At 44.0% G+C, this 17,168-nt stretch overlaps 1 protein-coding gene across 1 annotated transcript in view; it reads left to right on the top strand.

Moving 5' to 3' along the window:
* Positions 1-16,847, top strand: part of GRM1 (glutamate receptor, metabotropic 1) — a gene marked incomplete at its 5' end in the record, with an annotated part of 67,975 nt that extends 51,128 nt beyond the window's left edge. The window contains one exon of the mRNA XM_010159294.1: positions 16,007-16,847. Within this exon, the coding sequence (XP_010157596.1) occupies positions 16,007-16,847 (841 nt within the window). The remainder of the gene's footprint in view (positions 1-16,006) is intronic.
* Positions 16,848-17,168: the final 321 nt, after the last annotated feature.

Genomic DNA, 17,168 nt, shown 5'->3' with positions numbered 1-17,168 from the left:
TGGGAGCTCGCGTGGGTGTGCAGTGGGGGCTTGTGTGTGTGGGCAGTACAGGCTTCCGTGGGATGCAAAGTGTGGCCCCAGGGATCTCTGTACTCACCACTCAGTGAGCAGTCCTTTCTCCTTTACTTTCTCGTATCCCCTGAAACCGCAGTTATACAGACATTGCTTAATCCTTAGGGTTTTATAAATTAGCTCCAACATCTCTTCTGCCACCACCCTGGACAGCCAAGATATTTGCCTGCGGCTACTTTGGGCTATCACAGCCTGTAAATCCACAAATACTTTAAGTTGCCCTAAGCAAGAAATGACACCCAAAGCCTTCCTGTGCCTTGTGCCATGCTGTGAACTGAGCAGCGGGAGGGAGCAGCCGGGGAGGGCTGGGGCGCTCCCCTGGGCACACAGCCGGCTCTTGCCGTCTGGGATGACCTGAAGGGCAGCCTCAGCTCTGTGTCTGCCATGCAGCTCGGTGCTGGGTCTTTCTGGGACTATGTTCTCCTGGATGACTGTGACCCATCTGTCCTCTTCGGCAGATGTTCACACCTTGACAGAGAGGGTGGGTTGTGAAATCCCTCCTGCTCCCCAGTTGTCCATGGGTGATGGCTACCTGTGTGTCTCACACTGCCTGCCAAGGGTGAATGACCCTGTAACCTCCTTCCTACTTGCAGTGCTCTTTGCTCCACAGCTCTTAATGATTTCGTTCTGTCCAAAAACTGACATTGTGCCACTGATTAGCATAACCAGGTTAAAACTCAGAACAATTATTTCCAACCATCACTTATTTTGGAATTCAGGGCTTCTGTTTTAGGAAGTGAACTTGTACTGAAAACCTGTCCATCTTCCCAGCTTCATCTACTGGCATAATAATATATATTGCAGAAATCTTCTATCAGATCCTGGCTCATTCAAAAGGTGTTGAAAATTCGGCTCCTCCTCCTACAGGAGAAGGACATGGCCTTGCTTCTTTTTACGTAGGTATCTTTTGATCCAGCTATGACAACCGTACATAAGAACTGACCTTTCAAGGACACAAACATCAGAAGATGAACATGCTTCTGCCTAGGAAGATAGTAGATGGTAGAGTGCAGAGGGCAGTCAGTCCGAATGCTGGAGCAGGAGCTACTCTAGGATGTGATGACAGTGTGCCAGAGGGGAGAAAGTTTCTCCTCTCCTGTATTAAAGCTAGGTGTTATACATAAGTTATTAAAAACTATAGAATGATTCAGGGCTATCACTGTAAGTATCAGCATGATGCCATCATCGCTACTTTTGAATTTCCTCCCCACCTTGCTTTCTTCCTAATGTTATTGATGATCAGTTGTTTCAGATTAGATTGAATAAAATCTATGCTCTTCTTTATGTCTTTGACTGTGGGGAATGTGAAAGCTTTTCTTACAGCTTGAACAGCATCTAGTGTGGAGGATCTCTGACCGTGGCTTCAGATCATAGGTAACCCAGTATCCTGAGCTTCAGTTGTGTCGGACGCCAGACAGATTCATTCCGTTTGTGTCGATCTGGGGACTCTGGTGGAGCAGAAAGAGTAGTTCAGAGCAGAAGGTGAATGTTTCTAGTTTCATAGATGTTCAGATGTAAAACATTACAGATAGCAATTTACACTTTCCTACAATCCTGACACAGCTGTTTGCCTCGTTGGATGATTCATTTACACATAAGAGAAAAAATAGTGGCAAAAGTGAATCTTCCCTCAGATCCTTTATATTCCTCACTGCAGATTTCAACAGGCTTGTTACCTACCCTATTCTGAACAACTGGCTAGAAGCATTTTTCTGCTTCAAAGAACATAAAGTAAAGCAATTAATCCACTTCTTTCAGAAACCCTCTGCACTGCCACCCTACTCCCTCTGCCAGACTCCCCGTTACTGGACCCAGGGGTTCGTTAGAAAGCAGTTCAGACACTTTCATGATGGTATGCCAACTCCTTGCTCAAATGCACTGAAGATCCATCCCGCCTCTGGGCTCATTAGCAGGAATTACCCTTGAGATGACTGTCCCAGAAATGACCTATTAATCCTTGTATGGTAAAGATGGGCAGGCTACCTAACTTTTTGGTAACCAGGGAAATGTATGTGAAGTGCCGTCACTGCCTGCGAGGCTAGGAGGAAGAAGAGGGGATATATTGCCATAATTAAAAATAGAAGGAAAAAAGAGAGGTACAGAGATCTTGGCACTAATTCTGTATCAACTCTGCAGTATTAGCACACACTACTAGTAAGACAAAGTAAGCCTACAAGGATATTTCAAATTGAATGCCTCAAAAGCATATATTATTATTTAAGCAGTTGACAATGATTTGATAATTGCAAAATAATTCACTGAAGCATAATAAATGCATGCACTACATTTCCCATAACACTATAAATCCAAATTTCATTATAAATCCAAATTCTACTGAAGCATGAATCTTGAGATTTAGAGTGGTTTTCTGTAGGGTATATGCTGTGTATCACCATACGGAGATCCCCCTTGACCTTGACCGACAGGCTGACCACTACTTTGCTGGAGCTTGGCAGCAGTTTAACAACAGCCTCCCACAGAATGCAAACCTGGCAAGACGTTTGGGGGTTGCATATTCTGTTACAGGTACTACCTGGGGTTGATTTTGGCTGAGGATCACAACTGCAGCCACAGTGAAAAGAATTCACTGTACTTTGAACATGTTAGGAAGCATTTTGAACTGTCTGAGGAAGCAAGCTTCTTTCTTCCCTTCATATAGGAGGATTTTATAACAAGACTTAGGGATGTCCAAAGCTTGGAGAACAAAATGCTCTGAACTTACTCCAAGGATATATCTGAATAAGAAGAAATACAGGGGGAGGGAAACAGGGAATGCAACTAAGTAAAGCCAGAAGCAACAGCAAAGAGCAGCAATGGAGGGATGATAGCTGGTAAAGCCTGTTAACTGAGAAAGACCCAGGTCCCAAACAGTGCTCTGAAACAAAAGCTTTCCAGGGTCCTCGAGCAAAGGTTTCGATGGCTGCGTGCCCCCTGTTGTGCATGCAGCACCGCCTGTGTGTGAAATACATTTAGAACTCTCAGATAATCAACTGCATGTTGCTACTTGTATTGTAAAATTAGCTCCTGAGACTGAATAAACTACTAATTTCTGACTTTTAACAAAGCAAGCACAGAAAGCAGAAAGCTCTTGTTCTGCCAATAGGTGAAGAAAACTGGAGGTCTGTAGAAATGTTGGATATTCTTTTTAATCAGAGGCTTAATAATCCCTGTAACTTTAATAGGGTGTGGGAGAGAGCATGGTAGCTAAGTTCCTAATTATGATTGCCTTTAAATTGTCAAATCTCAGAGATCTCATTACACCTTTGTAAGGAATTTAATTATTCTAGAGATTTCAAAGTGAGTAGGTTTACAAAATTGCTCAGCAGTATGTCTTATTTGTGTTTTATTCATAATAGTTCAGAAGTCATCTCAAGGCATCTACCTCTCCAAAATGGGTATGCATGTATTCTGTGTACATCACGCTGTGCTCCCATGCTTTAGTATGTGGTGAGAAGAACGGCTTGTTTGGCTCATGAGCAGCTGTACTGAGTATGTAGTACATGCACATACCATCCATGAATCTGTTGTCTTGAGGTAAACAGAAGTCTGGCAAGCATGCACTATGATTGTTTGTTTGATGGGGAGAAATGCTGAGTTTTGATTTGCATTTTATTTGCAATACAATGACAACTTTTTTTTGCAGAAATTCATTGATACATTCCATGTGCAAAAATACTTGAGATTTTTGTCAAAGCACGCGCGTGTGTGTATATATTTTTATTGATACTGGGGAAGGCAAATGAGAGTTTGCACCTGCTCGACAGGGTAAGGGTGAGGAGAAAAATTAAGCGGAAATTGTCTTACATTAATGGCCAAGACTTCAGTGTGCAATCCCTTTTTGAGTTACAATTGCAGGTAGAGCATCTAGGAGACTCTTAATTTTCTGTCTACCTCAATAAGGCTGATGTTTCCTTGAGGGAAAAGATGCACATACAGGGAAATCACATATAGTGGAAGCTAGTGACTATTCAGCTAGAGCTCAAAAATAAAAGAGAAGAAACGTTTAGAAACACAGATTTTGGGAATAAGAGACGCAGGAAAAAGCAGGAGCTGTATATTAACAACTCCCCCCAAAAAACCTTTTGGCAATGCTTTTGCAAATAAGATGCGAAAGGCAGATGCTCCTTTTTCATCATTTCACCCTGCATTGAGAATACCAGGGGAGAAGTCCCACTGACAGCTAAATGCACAGCAGCCCTAGCCATCTGGTATGTCAAGTGCATCAGGGCTCAGCGGAGGAAGCAGGGATGAACACCATGAAAACCTCTTTTAAACAGTACCATGCTGGAGCCAAGGAGAAACCTGTGCGCAAGTCGAGGTGGCTAGCCCAAGGGGTAAGAGGAGGCAAAATGGGGAAGCCCGCAGTGACCCATAGGCGTAGGTCAGGGACAGGCACCCTATTGAGTGGTATAGCCACCATGTGTGCACATGTGTATAACCACTCACTGGGTGTCTTTTTCTTTTCAATCTTCAGGAAGAGGCAGCCAGAGTTCTCGCCCACCAGCCAGTGTCCGTCGGCACATGTGCAGCTTTGAAAAATCCCACACTGCAGTGAATGTGTAAGAGAAGCTGCATGACAAAGAGTGGTTTTACCCCTTGCTTTCTCTTTCTCATTTTATCATGTCTAATGATGGGACAAATGTGGTGCATGCCATTAAAGATGGGAAATTTGGTTATGATGTCCCCTGTTTTGCACAACGCCTTAATCTGATTGTCCAGATGTGATGAAGAGGACACTGAACAATATTTTTTTGCAGCTTTTATTTTTTTAAAATCCTTCAATTTTATTTGTAAATGCCTACAACTTTGCAGATACTTTTTCTTTTTTTTGGGGTACTAATTTGATCTTCTTTTTCCATTTAGCCAACATTTTTTTTTTTCCAGTTTTGCATGGAGATGACATTATCCTGCGTGCTTTAAACAACTATCTAGTGGCTGTCTTGGGGCAAGACCCCTTTGCTGTGCACAGCTACTGTTAACTGTGCTTGTTAGTGAACTGCTGCTGCTGAAAAGCCAGCAGTGGGAACACAGAAAACACTGGTTTGGTGGGATTCGCAGAACAGGGAAATCACGAGCAGGCCCTGGTCATGGCACAAGGGCACAGCAGAGTCTGGCCTAGGAACAAACAGTCACCCTGAAGTATCTTTAAGCAATAGCAGAGATGCGTTTTCCTGTCACGGTTTCAGAAGGATGTTCAGATTCTGCAGATTGTCCGCTCAGTGAACAATAGCAAAGTTCAGCTCTTCACAACCGAGAAGTGCCAATGCTGCCCCCTCTGAGCAAACACAAACCCAGCGCAGAAAACATGCTAGCTGTTGCAGAAAGGCCTCGTCTCATTTCTTCCAGGACAGATTTATGCTCGTTTCCATCTGATAAACTGCAGATGTGAAACAGTCCTGCTCCCTGCCCCAGGGAAGGTTGTGCAGTGGCTAGATGGAAAGCTGCCTCTGATCCACTGACACAGCATTTTGAGCAGCGCTCTCTCTGTAGGGACAGAGAGGCTGTACAGTTCCTCTAATCAGCGACAAAGAATTTTAGCCCTGTATATGCCTCTGACAGTCTATGCTATTTGTGACGGGTAGGAATGATGTTAATTCAATCAAATCTGCCCCTCTGATTTGCACATCAGAAGCAATACATCTGATACATCATAGATTAGGAGCTGTAGTGATTATTTTACAGGGCCTATGCAGCAACCACATTTGTCACCCTGAAAGAAAAACTTCACAAAGCCAGTGTAAGGAGCAGTACAAGCATTTTGTTATTAGCTCCCAGTCCAACAACAATATGCCCTTCTTTTCTGATCTGGAACAAGTGCTGCAGATTCCCAGGGCACAGATTGCCAATTGTCTGGAAAGACCAATGATGAAACGAGAGGCCAACACAGGCATGCCATTGGGAAGAAAATAAAGGCGAATGCAACAACAGATTATATTCAAAAAGCATGGGCACAAGCTGTAAAACTCCTGAGCACAGGAAAGGCTGAACCTCCTGCTTTTTGCATGACAATGCTTGGGATTTTTTTTTTTCAGTTTAAAAAAAAAAAATCCTCATCCACACTGGGAAACGTCTGTGGTAGGACTCCAACCAGCCGATGGGACTTCAAATGCTTGTGGCAGCAGCACAGATAGGGATGACTTTAAAAAGAAGTGGAGCTTTTCAGACCTGCTGAGCATGAAGCTTGCTTTTTTTGGCTTTTCCTCCCGTCCCTGCCCCTCAGATTTCCCTCTCCCTCCAGCCAGGGCCGATGCTTCAGAGGCCTGGCAGTGCTGCGCCACGGCCAGGGGACAGGCCCATCCTCCATCAGTGGCTGACTGCCTGAGCTCTCCGTGGCCACGCAGCCCAGGCTGAGCAGTAGGCATGTGTCTGTCATATCACCAGATGCCCATCACCACTGCCTGGCCTCATGCCCGAACCTCAGTGACCAGAACTGCAGCAGCTCACGAGTCTGGATTTTCCTGGGGAAGCCCTGCTTTGCTACCCCAAGGTTCTAGGAATCACCATGGGGGCTATGGTTTCCCTCACTTTCCAGTTACAAGCAAATAGATGTGGGGACTTGAAACACTCTTGTTTTGAGATAGACAATAGTCAGCATCGGTTATTGTGATGGTTATGGTAATGTTGATCTCCATTCACCGTATGATCCTGGAGATGGCCAGAAACCCAGAATCATGAAACTCTAGAATAATAAAAATTTATCATCATACTAAAATACATAGAAACATCAGCTTTGAGTTTCAGGACTCTCTTCTTCTGAAGCTGCACATTTGTTACCATGGAAACTTGCAGATACACCCAGAAAACCCACAGGCTTTACTGGCTGCTTTATCTACTGCAGCATGTTAGGGAGAGCTGTATATTACAAACGAGGGCCTCATGACTAAGCTTCCTGTGGCAACTGGGTTAAGTTTGCACCAAAATTCTGGCATGTTAGGGCAAGTCTGATGACTCTTCAAGCACTGTTTACACTGTTGGGAGTTTATTTAATTCTCAAGCATGCCAGAGAATCTGACAAGTCATAGTGGGAGAAAGACCTCATTGACTGCTACCTCTGTCTGCAAAAGCTGCACACTTTCTGGCAGCAAATATCCAGAGCAACAGGCCTTTAGAATTTATGCCTGCTCTGATATACCTATTGACTGGGAAATATTCTGGATTTTCAGTATAATTTTTCCCTTACATAATTTCATGTAGGGCATTAAGTGATGCATCTAGATGCCATGTGAATACCTTCCAGCCTCAGTGTTAATGCTTTTCCGGTGTTCAAAATCTGTTGCATCAAGCTGGATACATTCAGCTATTTTAGCTTTCTCTCACACACTCTCTTCTCTGTTCCTGATGGGTTTTTTTGTTGCTGTTCTGTACACAGCTTCCAGTTTGTCGATATCTTTCTGGTAGAAAACATGGTGCCCCAAATAATTTTCCATCAGAACAACCGAGGATTACAAAAAGCAAGATCAAATCTCCAACCATCTTAACTTCTATTAAACTGCATTCATAGGAAATACCTCCTCATCTCTGTACCATGGTGTGGTGCTTTTGAGTGGGGAACACAGGATTCATGGGCTACCTTTTGTGCCTTTATTATATTAAAAATGTATTAATTAGTATTTCTTATTCAAGAGCAGCTCTAGATCTTTTAACATGGTATTTCTTTTGATGCAATGTTGTTTGAAGGTTATTGATCTTCACAGCCTTTCAGTTCTGCAGACTATTTTGTCTCAGCTGCACCCCCATACACCTTTCTGAAATGACTCATTCTACCATTTTCATAGAATCATAGAGTGTTTTGGATGGAAAGAACCTTAAAGATCATCTAGTTCCAACCCCCCTGCCATGGGCAGGGACACCCTCCACTAGACCAGGTTGCTCAAAGTCTCATCCAACGTGGCCTTGAACGCTTCCAGGGATGGGGCATCCACAGCTTCTCTGGGCAACCTGTTCCAGTGCCTCACCACCCTCTCCGGGAAGAACTTCTTCCTGATATCTAAACCTCCCTGCTTTCAATTTAAACCATTACCCCTTGTCCTGTCACTACAGGCCCTTGTAAAAATTCCCCCCCAGCACCCTTGTAGGCCCCTTCAGGTACTGGAAGGCTGCAATAAGGTCTCCCCGGAGCCTTCTCTTCTCCAGGCTGAACAAGCCCAACTCTCTCAGCCTGTCCCCATAGCAGAGGTGCTCCAGCCCTCTGACCATCTTCGTGGCCTCCTCTGGACTTGGTCCAACCAGTCTATATCCTTCTGATGTTGAGGGCCCCAGAGCTGGATACAGTACTCCAGGTGGGGTCTCATGAGAGCAGAGTGGGTTTTTTTCTTCCTATTTTCCTAAGTTTTCCAGGCTCCTTTGCTCAACCCATTGCAATTTTCAGTTTTCGGGTTCTCTTAGCTGTGCTGCTTTTTGAGCCTGTCTGGATAAATGCTTAGGTTCAGGTATTGTCATTGGCTGCACTGTCATATATATTTATTCAGATATGCAGCATGAGACACATCTTCAGGTAACACGAATGTTACCCCTCTATTGATATCAGAGGATCTATGATGATTTACATCATGCTTTTTCCATGCACTAACTTCAAAATCCTTAAAAAAATGACACAAGTGGGTGATTCATTCAGGATGTATTCATTCTGAATATTAGGTGGGGTTTACTTATTAATGATAACAAAATAAACAGTTTAAAAATTTTTTTACTAGTAAAAGCACTTTTAATTTCACTTTGATTTGCAGGTTTCTGATCTTCATTTCTTAAAGACTGGAATAATTTGCTCACTGTTTGGGACAAACTGTTTATTATCTTGAACTTTGTATTATCTATTAGAGTAAGTTGTTTTCTCCAAGCCACACATTAGTACCTATTTCTTATTTGTTTTCAAAATACTTAATGGAGAGTTTACAAGCTGAAGCACCACTCTGCACTTTTGATAACAATTTCATAATGTCAAGGCCAACAGATCACAAGCAGTGATTTGCAAACTCTGCTAATATGTTTCTCCAGATTATTTGTAGTAACTTATTTTTAGTTTTTCTTACAACAAAACACAGAAGTTGAACCAGAAGTTTCTTCATTAATAATTAGATGGATGACTGAAATTGGACATAGCTTCTATATTTCAGATAAATTAAAACTAATACTAGTAACTATAATTGGTAGACAGCCCTTTATACACATTATCAATGTAATATTCTCATCCCATTGTTGAGCTAGGTAAGTAAGAACTGTGATACATACTAAGGTTGTAGGACTTCAACTGCATTGAAACATTTCAGTGAGCATCTCTCCATCCCAAATTTACAGCTGTATAAAAGTGCCTATGTAATATACAAAATTGTTAAGTCCCAAAGTGAATAAATCTATTTATTTAGGGATATTTGGCTGTATCTCAGCTGCTGGATATGGGAGTAGTCCCCTGTCCTTGGGACCAGGTATGAACCTAGCAGCAACCTAGTTCATCATAGCATAAGCATAAAGCATGTGACCCCACTCCTGACTCCTGCTTTCCTTGTCTAGGGGACCAGGACATAGAAATAGGGTAGGGGGTATACCCTCTGATCCTGCCGGAGGGTCTGACCCCAACCTGGGGACCCTGTGGATGGAAACCAGAATCATGTCACAGGGTACTCAGGCTAGGCAGAGCTACTGCATACACGGTACGGACTGCATAATATTAACATTTCAATTTAGAAAAGAAAAAAAAATCAGAAAAAATCTATTATAAATAGGGTTGATGTACATTAGAGAGCCTGTGAGTATATCAGATCAAAGCAATATTTAGTTTTTGCAGCAGAGTAGCTAATGAAGGAAATGACTAGGTTAGATTTACCTGACTGTTAGCCAGGGGCAAGACGGGATTGGAAAGGCGGCTCTGGGCTTGTGCTCACAGCAACCCCACGGCTCATCAGGTTCTGTCCCTGTGAGACAGCCTGACCGCCTTATGTTTTCCTGAATTTTCTGTAGCAGTTCCCATCATACATTTAGAGCAGGTCTCTAATTTACATAGAACATTGTGTCCCATGCCCAAGGCTATTTTGTCCTAAAAAAAAAAGAGGAGGGGAATGAAAGTGAAAAGTTAGTTCAGTAATTTCAATTTCCAGAAACACCAGTGGGATGTTAAACTTTGCTCTAATTACACAGCACCACAGAAAGCACTGGAGTCACGTTGTGAGAACTGTTATACGGTCCTCTTATCACTGAGATAGAGATTACAGTGTAAATGAACTAAGAATAAATTTTGTTCGTGATACTTTTTTTCTTTTAGGTGATAATAACTGATGGTTATCAGGCAAAAAAACTGAGCATACACCAGACTGGGACACTGTTTTTTGTGGCTCACTCTTGGGTGAGCCACAGGGAGGTTAAACCTGCCTGGGTTAGTAAAAGAGATGAGTCCCCAGAAGCAATGCTCCAAAATTCAGGCTTGCAGGAACATGCTAACCAGCACGGCCACCTCTGCTAACGCATGACAGCGCTGAGTGCTGTGGCTCTGAGAGAAGGGTCCTGTTTAGGTCTGGGAGATATCACTAACCTGGATTAAAGACATTTTACTCCCTTAATCAAATTTCATGCCCCAGTGTCCTTACTGAAGCGGAGACCTGGAAGGAGACCATGGGGATATCAGCAAAGCACCTGCAATGTGCTGCAGTGCAGGTACAAGCCTTAAATTTTAAGCTTGTTACCTTGGGCCCCAGGAACAGTGAGGTCGCAGAGGGACAGAGCTGTGCTCAAGCTCATTACTGCTGCTTACATGACTGCAGGGCTGGAGAAAGCCTGTGGATGGCTGACTGCCTTTCTGTGAGCAGGTCAGAAATTCCTCTGCTGGCTTCCCTAGGAGGGCATCCATCAGCAACTGCTGTTTGGGCCTTTCCTTTGCTCTCCTTCCTGCTGTCTCCAAAGGCTGTCCATCTTTGTAAGTGCACAGGGACAGTCAGACAGAAAGTGCACAGGACAGACAGAAAGCATCCAGTGATGCTTTCTGGAGCACCGTTGTCAGATGGCCAGTCACTGTGAAGGTGGGAACATCCCCAGCTGACTGGGCAGTACCTAACACTGACCTTGTTTGCTTGCTGATAAGATAGTTCAGGGTTTGTTTTGGACCTAATATTTGCTGACAAAGTTGATAGGCCCTTGTCAGGTTGCATTGGATGTTTGTGAGATTTTAGCTTCATAGAAGGGACCGCTAGGTTATCCCAATGCTTTCTATTGGCTGTGGCATTTCAGTTACTATAGTGACTACAAGGTGGTAGGTCTGGCCAAAGCATCAGTCTGACAACGAAAGAAAGGGAACATATATCACTTCTCCTATAACTTCTTCCACTGGTTAATAGCTATTGCTGCTTGAAAAAAACAACAAAAAAACAAACAAACAAACAAAACCACTCAGCCTTATATCATAAATCTGTGCTCCCAATCTTGTCTAACATCACCAGGCCTGGACTAAATGACTGTATGCCTCATCTCAGCAAGCTTAAGATGCTCCTTCAGCTCGTGACCCCTTGGAATAGATAACAGACCACAACTCTGGCATCCTAAAGGGATGAAACAGGAGATGAACTCTAACAGATCAATAAATTTCCCTTCCTTTTTAACTGGAAGGTCTCTTTCTTGAGCAGTTTTCCTGACTGCATCTCCAGCTGTTTCACTCTGGCAGTGACAAGCACTACATTAGATGAGGAGCCATTTCCCAACGTGTCGGTTCCTAAAGTTAACCTCATCAGAGCAGATATCACTCTGTTTAACTGCTTCATGTGGCATCAGTTAGAGGTTGTTATGCATAAAGTGTTCAAGGCAAAAAAGACAAAGGCTCAGGTGCACAGGACTGGAAGTTCATCTAATACTCTACGCTCTGGGTCTTAGGCTATAGCTTTGCTGGTGAGTGGATGAGAGTTGCAAAGACTAGATTACCTTAGACCAATCTTCCACGTCAGGAGCATTCAGTCTCTAAGATGTAAAAAACCCTTTGCTATCCAATGTCTAAAGCAAGACACATTCAGGACTTTGCAGTGTCAGAAAGAACTACCTTTTGTGGGATGCTCTAGTCAGCATTGCTCCAAGGAATCCAACAAGGTCACATCCCCAGTTGTGAGCAGGAGCAGGACTCTGTTCTTGGCCTGTGACTGCATTGTGTTGAAGCAGTCCTACTCAGAAACAGGAGCAGGAATTTGGGCAGCTGGAAATACTTAACAAGAGTGAGCCATCTAACAAGCTGTAGGCATATCCTACAGCTGGGCAGGGGTATTTTTGACCATAGTCTCAGATTTGGACACATCAGTTCCTTTAAAGACTTCCTGCAAGTAACTATTAGGGTTTGAAGCTGTTTTCTGGCATCATCAGCTGAAAGTATCTGAAAATGACTGCCACAGAGTCATGCAGAGAGTACGTTGTAAAGATCGATGCATGTACTAAAACAACACTTTGAATTAAAAAAAAAAGGCGACAGATCTGCTCATGGAACTAATTCACACAAGAAGTACACTTAACATCAATTTTCCCCAAAATACAAAAACCCTAGGCAAAGCTGTGGTGAAAATTGAGAAACAGCAGCTAAAATTAATGTATTTCCTTGCCTATAAAGCAAAAGCAAGCCCATCTTATGTGTTGATAGGATATCCAAGAAACTGTCTGAACATTTAGGCTAGATGCAAGGAGTGGAAGAAATAGCACTTGGAGTGTTACACTGGGTATACACAGCTACAAACTTTAAGAACCCTTGAGACTCTAAGGAGTTCGCTTTTAGGCAGTAAGTGTGAAGACTAAATCCTATGGGAAATTGTATATAGGAGAGAGACAGTTAGGAAAGGCAAATAAATACATGATGGACATGAAATGGGTAACCATCCTATTGATAAAAGCAAGAAAACAGTAGTTAGTCCCACCTCATCACTCTGCAATTGAACATCACATTTTCAATGTGCCAACTGTGATCTGGCTTGGTGCCCTCTCCTGTCTTCTGGGGAAAAATCATCCCTTCTACCATTTTGCCAGGCAGTTTATTTTGATCTTCACCTTCCCCCACGGATGCTTCCTTGAAAAAAGAAGGTGACAATCACTTAATGAATGGTGACCATGCATCCCACATGCAGTCAGGATTGTCATCATCGCTTTGCACAAGTGAGTTGACTCCTGTCTTGCCAAGACCTAGTTCAGGTCTGAGATTTTCCAGCTCCCTCTTCACTCTAAGTGGTGATTAATGCCATTCAAGATGGCTGGTCTTTGTTCCAGGATAGCAAGCATTTTTCTTGCATGGTAATTGTTAATTCTGCCTGAGTGTGTCAATCTTGGTGTGACTCCCTACCAGCTGCCCAGCAAGACAGAGCCCAGGTACTTCTATGACAGTCTTGTGACTCCATCTCAAAGGTGACTCAAAGTCATTAGCTGCGAGCACGGACACAGTGAGGAGAGTAAGTTGAGGGGAAAAGCTGGAACGAGATGCTGAAGAGAACAGTAACAGAAAAGAGAGATTTCCCAGTGGAAATCACCAGATTGACCCCATGTCGAGCCACTGTGGCTCTAAAGCTATTTGTCACAAGGCCATCTGAGTCATGGACAGTAAGGCCTGGCAAGCAGAGGCAGGGAGCTTCAGCAGCTCCAGCTTTCCCCGTAGAGCAAGTTGGTAACAGACAAGTCCTGATTAAGCAGTTTCTTCACATTTGGGTATCACAGTCCCAGCACATTCTGACTTAAGTATGGCCACTGACTTGGGCTTGAGTAAGTACATTATGGAGAGTGCTACAGAAGAAAGAAGTCAGAAGAGCAGAATTTGAGAGTGAGGAGGAGAAAAATGAACTGAATAGGAAGAAGATCTGAAGACAGAGGTAGTGAGTTCCTCAAAATAGCAATGCTTGCCTTTGATGTTAAATACAAAATCTTGGGAACAAAACGAGATAAAGACTAAACAGATGGTGTGAGGAGGGATTCAAAAGTGAGATGACGCACCAGAGCTTGATCTGAAGAAGTAAATGATGCAGAAATGGACTTAGCATAAGAGACAGCAGGTAATCATCACGGTTTTTTCAGAATAGCCCTTTGCAGTATTTGTAAGCTATAGCATCAGCAGAATATGAGAGCGTTTGACTTATTTTCCTCTCTACAAGAAGAGACTTGTTTTGACAAAGCAGATAAAATGTGTTTTTGTGTGAAGAGTGTATAGATCTTGGTATGTTAAAATATTACTTTAAAAATCTTTCATGCCCAACAGTTACATTCATTTGCTTATCTCTATCGCACTTCCAAAAAAAAAAGTCATACCACAGCTCATGTTGATAAGAACGGGAATGCTACTAAACCTTCATTCTTATCTTTTCACTGAGCACTATAATATTCTTCAGCTGGGAACTTGGCTTTTTCTCCCTCTAGGTTAAAGCTCTAAATCCCAACAGCTCCAGGTTCAACCAACTACATGCTTTTGGGAGTTATGAATTTTTTGGATTGGCCTGTTCTTGTAAGCCAGTTCCCATGGAGGTGGTGAGTCACAGGTTCAGTGTTCGGAGTCTGGATTTGAACTTCCCAGCTTGGATCCATCTCAATTTTTTTTTTTTTCTCCAGGAATATTTACTGCTCAGCACAGAAGTGCCACATTGTCATTTCTTTTCTGTTTTTCTAGTTTTATAATATCTGTGCTGTACCAGTTTCTTCTAGCTGTCACAAAGTCATTATATTTTTATAAAATTCAACTGGTAATTATTTATTCCCTGAAAAAGTGCAGGATTCTGAGCAAGGAAAAAGAAAATACACACAACAATATTGCAAGCTGCATGTAAGGGAAGCGATGTGCCCTGGCATGGGCAGGAGAAGGAGGCAATGCTGCTCTGCCAGCCTCCCACCCAGATTGCCTTCCCCCTGCCCTGCCATCACAGGGTCTGAAATTCAATACTTTGTTTACTTCTGAGGGGTGGAACCCTGAGATAAGGCTGCTTTGCATAAATCACCTTAAAATTTGTCTCTGGTTTCCACCCAGGTGATGTATATTATAATTCGTAAATGCTCCCTACTGCCTGGCCTGCAATTAAACAATTGCTTGGTCCTCTTAAGCACTGCTCAGCTCCCTGTCCCACCAGCTGCTAATGAGCGATCACTCTGCTTTGAGTGCTGCTCCCTGCGAAGGTAAAGGGAAATGCAAAACACCCACTACAATCCCTCAGGGACAGACCTGAGCCCCGGGTTCTCACCCAGCCAAACAGCACAGCATTTTGGTGGGATCCAGCCCATGTGCGGAGTCGAAGGCTTTGACTCCGCATGGTCATGTCGCTGTTTGTTCCTCCACCCACACAAACTAACTGTTTCCATCCCAGCATTTTATCCTGGTTTGTAAATAATAGTCGCTTGTGAAGAAGCGCATTTGCCTCCTACCTGATGGAGGCCGTGTGGGTCCTTAATTTCTGTAATAGCTGATCTATTCCTAAGTGCAAAGGGAGGCCAGGAAATAAAAAGGAAAGGAGGGTATAGTAATATTCCTCCCTCTACCCAGAGTGCCAAAGCCTAAGGCTGTGGGTTGTTTTTCTTCCAACCGTTTGAAAATATTTCCTATAAGCTGTAAATCAAGCTTAATTAAAGCTCTTCCTGTGACTTTCTTCCCCTCTTCTTTAAATTCTCCTCTGCAAGGTGGGGTGAGCAAGCCTAGATAAAAAAATGACACAGCAAGAGTCCTCGAAACACAGCCAGCCCCCCCAGAGCCCTTCCCGTGGGCTAAGCTTTCCAGGCTGGCTGTGGGGTGGGTAACCAGCAGGGAGTAATTGCCTTTGGATGAAAATCACAGTAATTGCTGCTGTTAAAAGCCACTGTTGTTTCCTTCTGTAGTATTTCTGGGAGGACACGAAGAACTGGATGGGGGGGAGGCTTATTAATGAGGCAGAGCAATCAGTATTTTTGTAGGCTTGCTTGTTATACTGCCCATGTCTGCGTAATGTAAATGCAAATAAACCCATCTTTATTTTATTCATAGTTCTAATGGAAAGTCTGTGTCATGGTCTGAACCAGGTGGAAGACAAGCTCCCAAGGGAGAGCACATGTGGCACAGACTCTCAGTGCATGTGAAGAGCCAGGAGACAGGGTGCAATCAGACAGCGGTGATCAAACCCCTCACTAAAAGCTACCACGGCCAAACCAAGAGCCTGACTTTTACCGACATCAGCAGTAAGACTCTCTACAATGTGGTGGAGGAAGAAGACAGAGAGCCCATTCGCCTCAACCAGCCCAGCAGCCCCTCCATGGTGGTGCACAGGCGGGTGGCGACACCCCCCCCGCTGCAGGCCGCAGCGGAGGAGACCCACCTCTTCTTGCCTGAGCAGCCCCCCAAGACCCTGCCCTTGCAGCCGCGGTCTCTCATGGACCAGCTGCAAGGAGTGGTCAACAAATTTGCCACCGGCATCCCCGACTTCAACGCCATCCTGCCCGTGCCTGGGTCAGGGAACGGGGTGCAGCCTTCCTGCCAGCCCCCCCTGCCTCAACAGCCACCCCTGCCGCCTCTCCAGGTGGCCACATTCAGCGAGGAGCCCCTGTCTCCCCCAGCCGAGGAAGCGGAGAGCGAGAAGCTGAAGCTCATTCAGGGATACGTCTATGAAAAGAACCCAGAGGAGGAGGAGGACGAGGAGCCAGCAACCAGCAAGCTCACCCTGGAAGACTCTCCGGCGCTGACGCCCCCATCCCCTTTCCGGGATTCGGTGGCTTCGGTCAGCTCTGTGCCCAGCTCCCCCGTCTCGGAGTCAGTGCTCTGCACCCCCCCCGATGTGACCTATGCCTCTGTCATCCTGAGGGATTATAAGCAAAGCTCGTCTACCCTCTAGACTCTGCAAGAGATGAGACGAGAAGGACTTTGGCAGCTGCCTGCTGGGATGTCCTGAGGAGACAAGTCTCCCAGCACTGGGGGGAGAGAGAGTGGAGAACAAAGTAACATATGACAGGGCAAAAACTTTATCCTGCACTTAAATAAACAAATAAAAAGAAAGAAAAAGAAACAAAAAATTCATTCTGAGGGCTCAAATTCTCTAGCTGTTAAAAATGTTGTACTTTGAGAAAATGATAGGAAACCATAACAAAGCACAAACCCAAGAGACAACTTCTATAGCAAAAAAAAAAAAAGGAATAAACATCCAGGAAAAATAATA

Source organism: Eurypyga helias, unplaced genomic scaffold (genome assembly GCF_000690775.1).
Source record: "Eurypyga helias isolate BGI_N326 unplaced genomic scaffold, ASM69077v1 scaffold16179, whole genome shotgun sequence".
In the NCBI taxonomy this organism is placed as follows: Eukaryota; Metazoa; Chordata; class Aves; order Eurypygiformes; family Eurypygidae; genus Eurypyga; species Eurypyga helias.
Note: the sequence above shows the minus strand (reverse complement) of the source record. Positions and strands in the feature narration are given on the sequence as shown.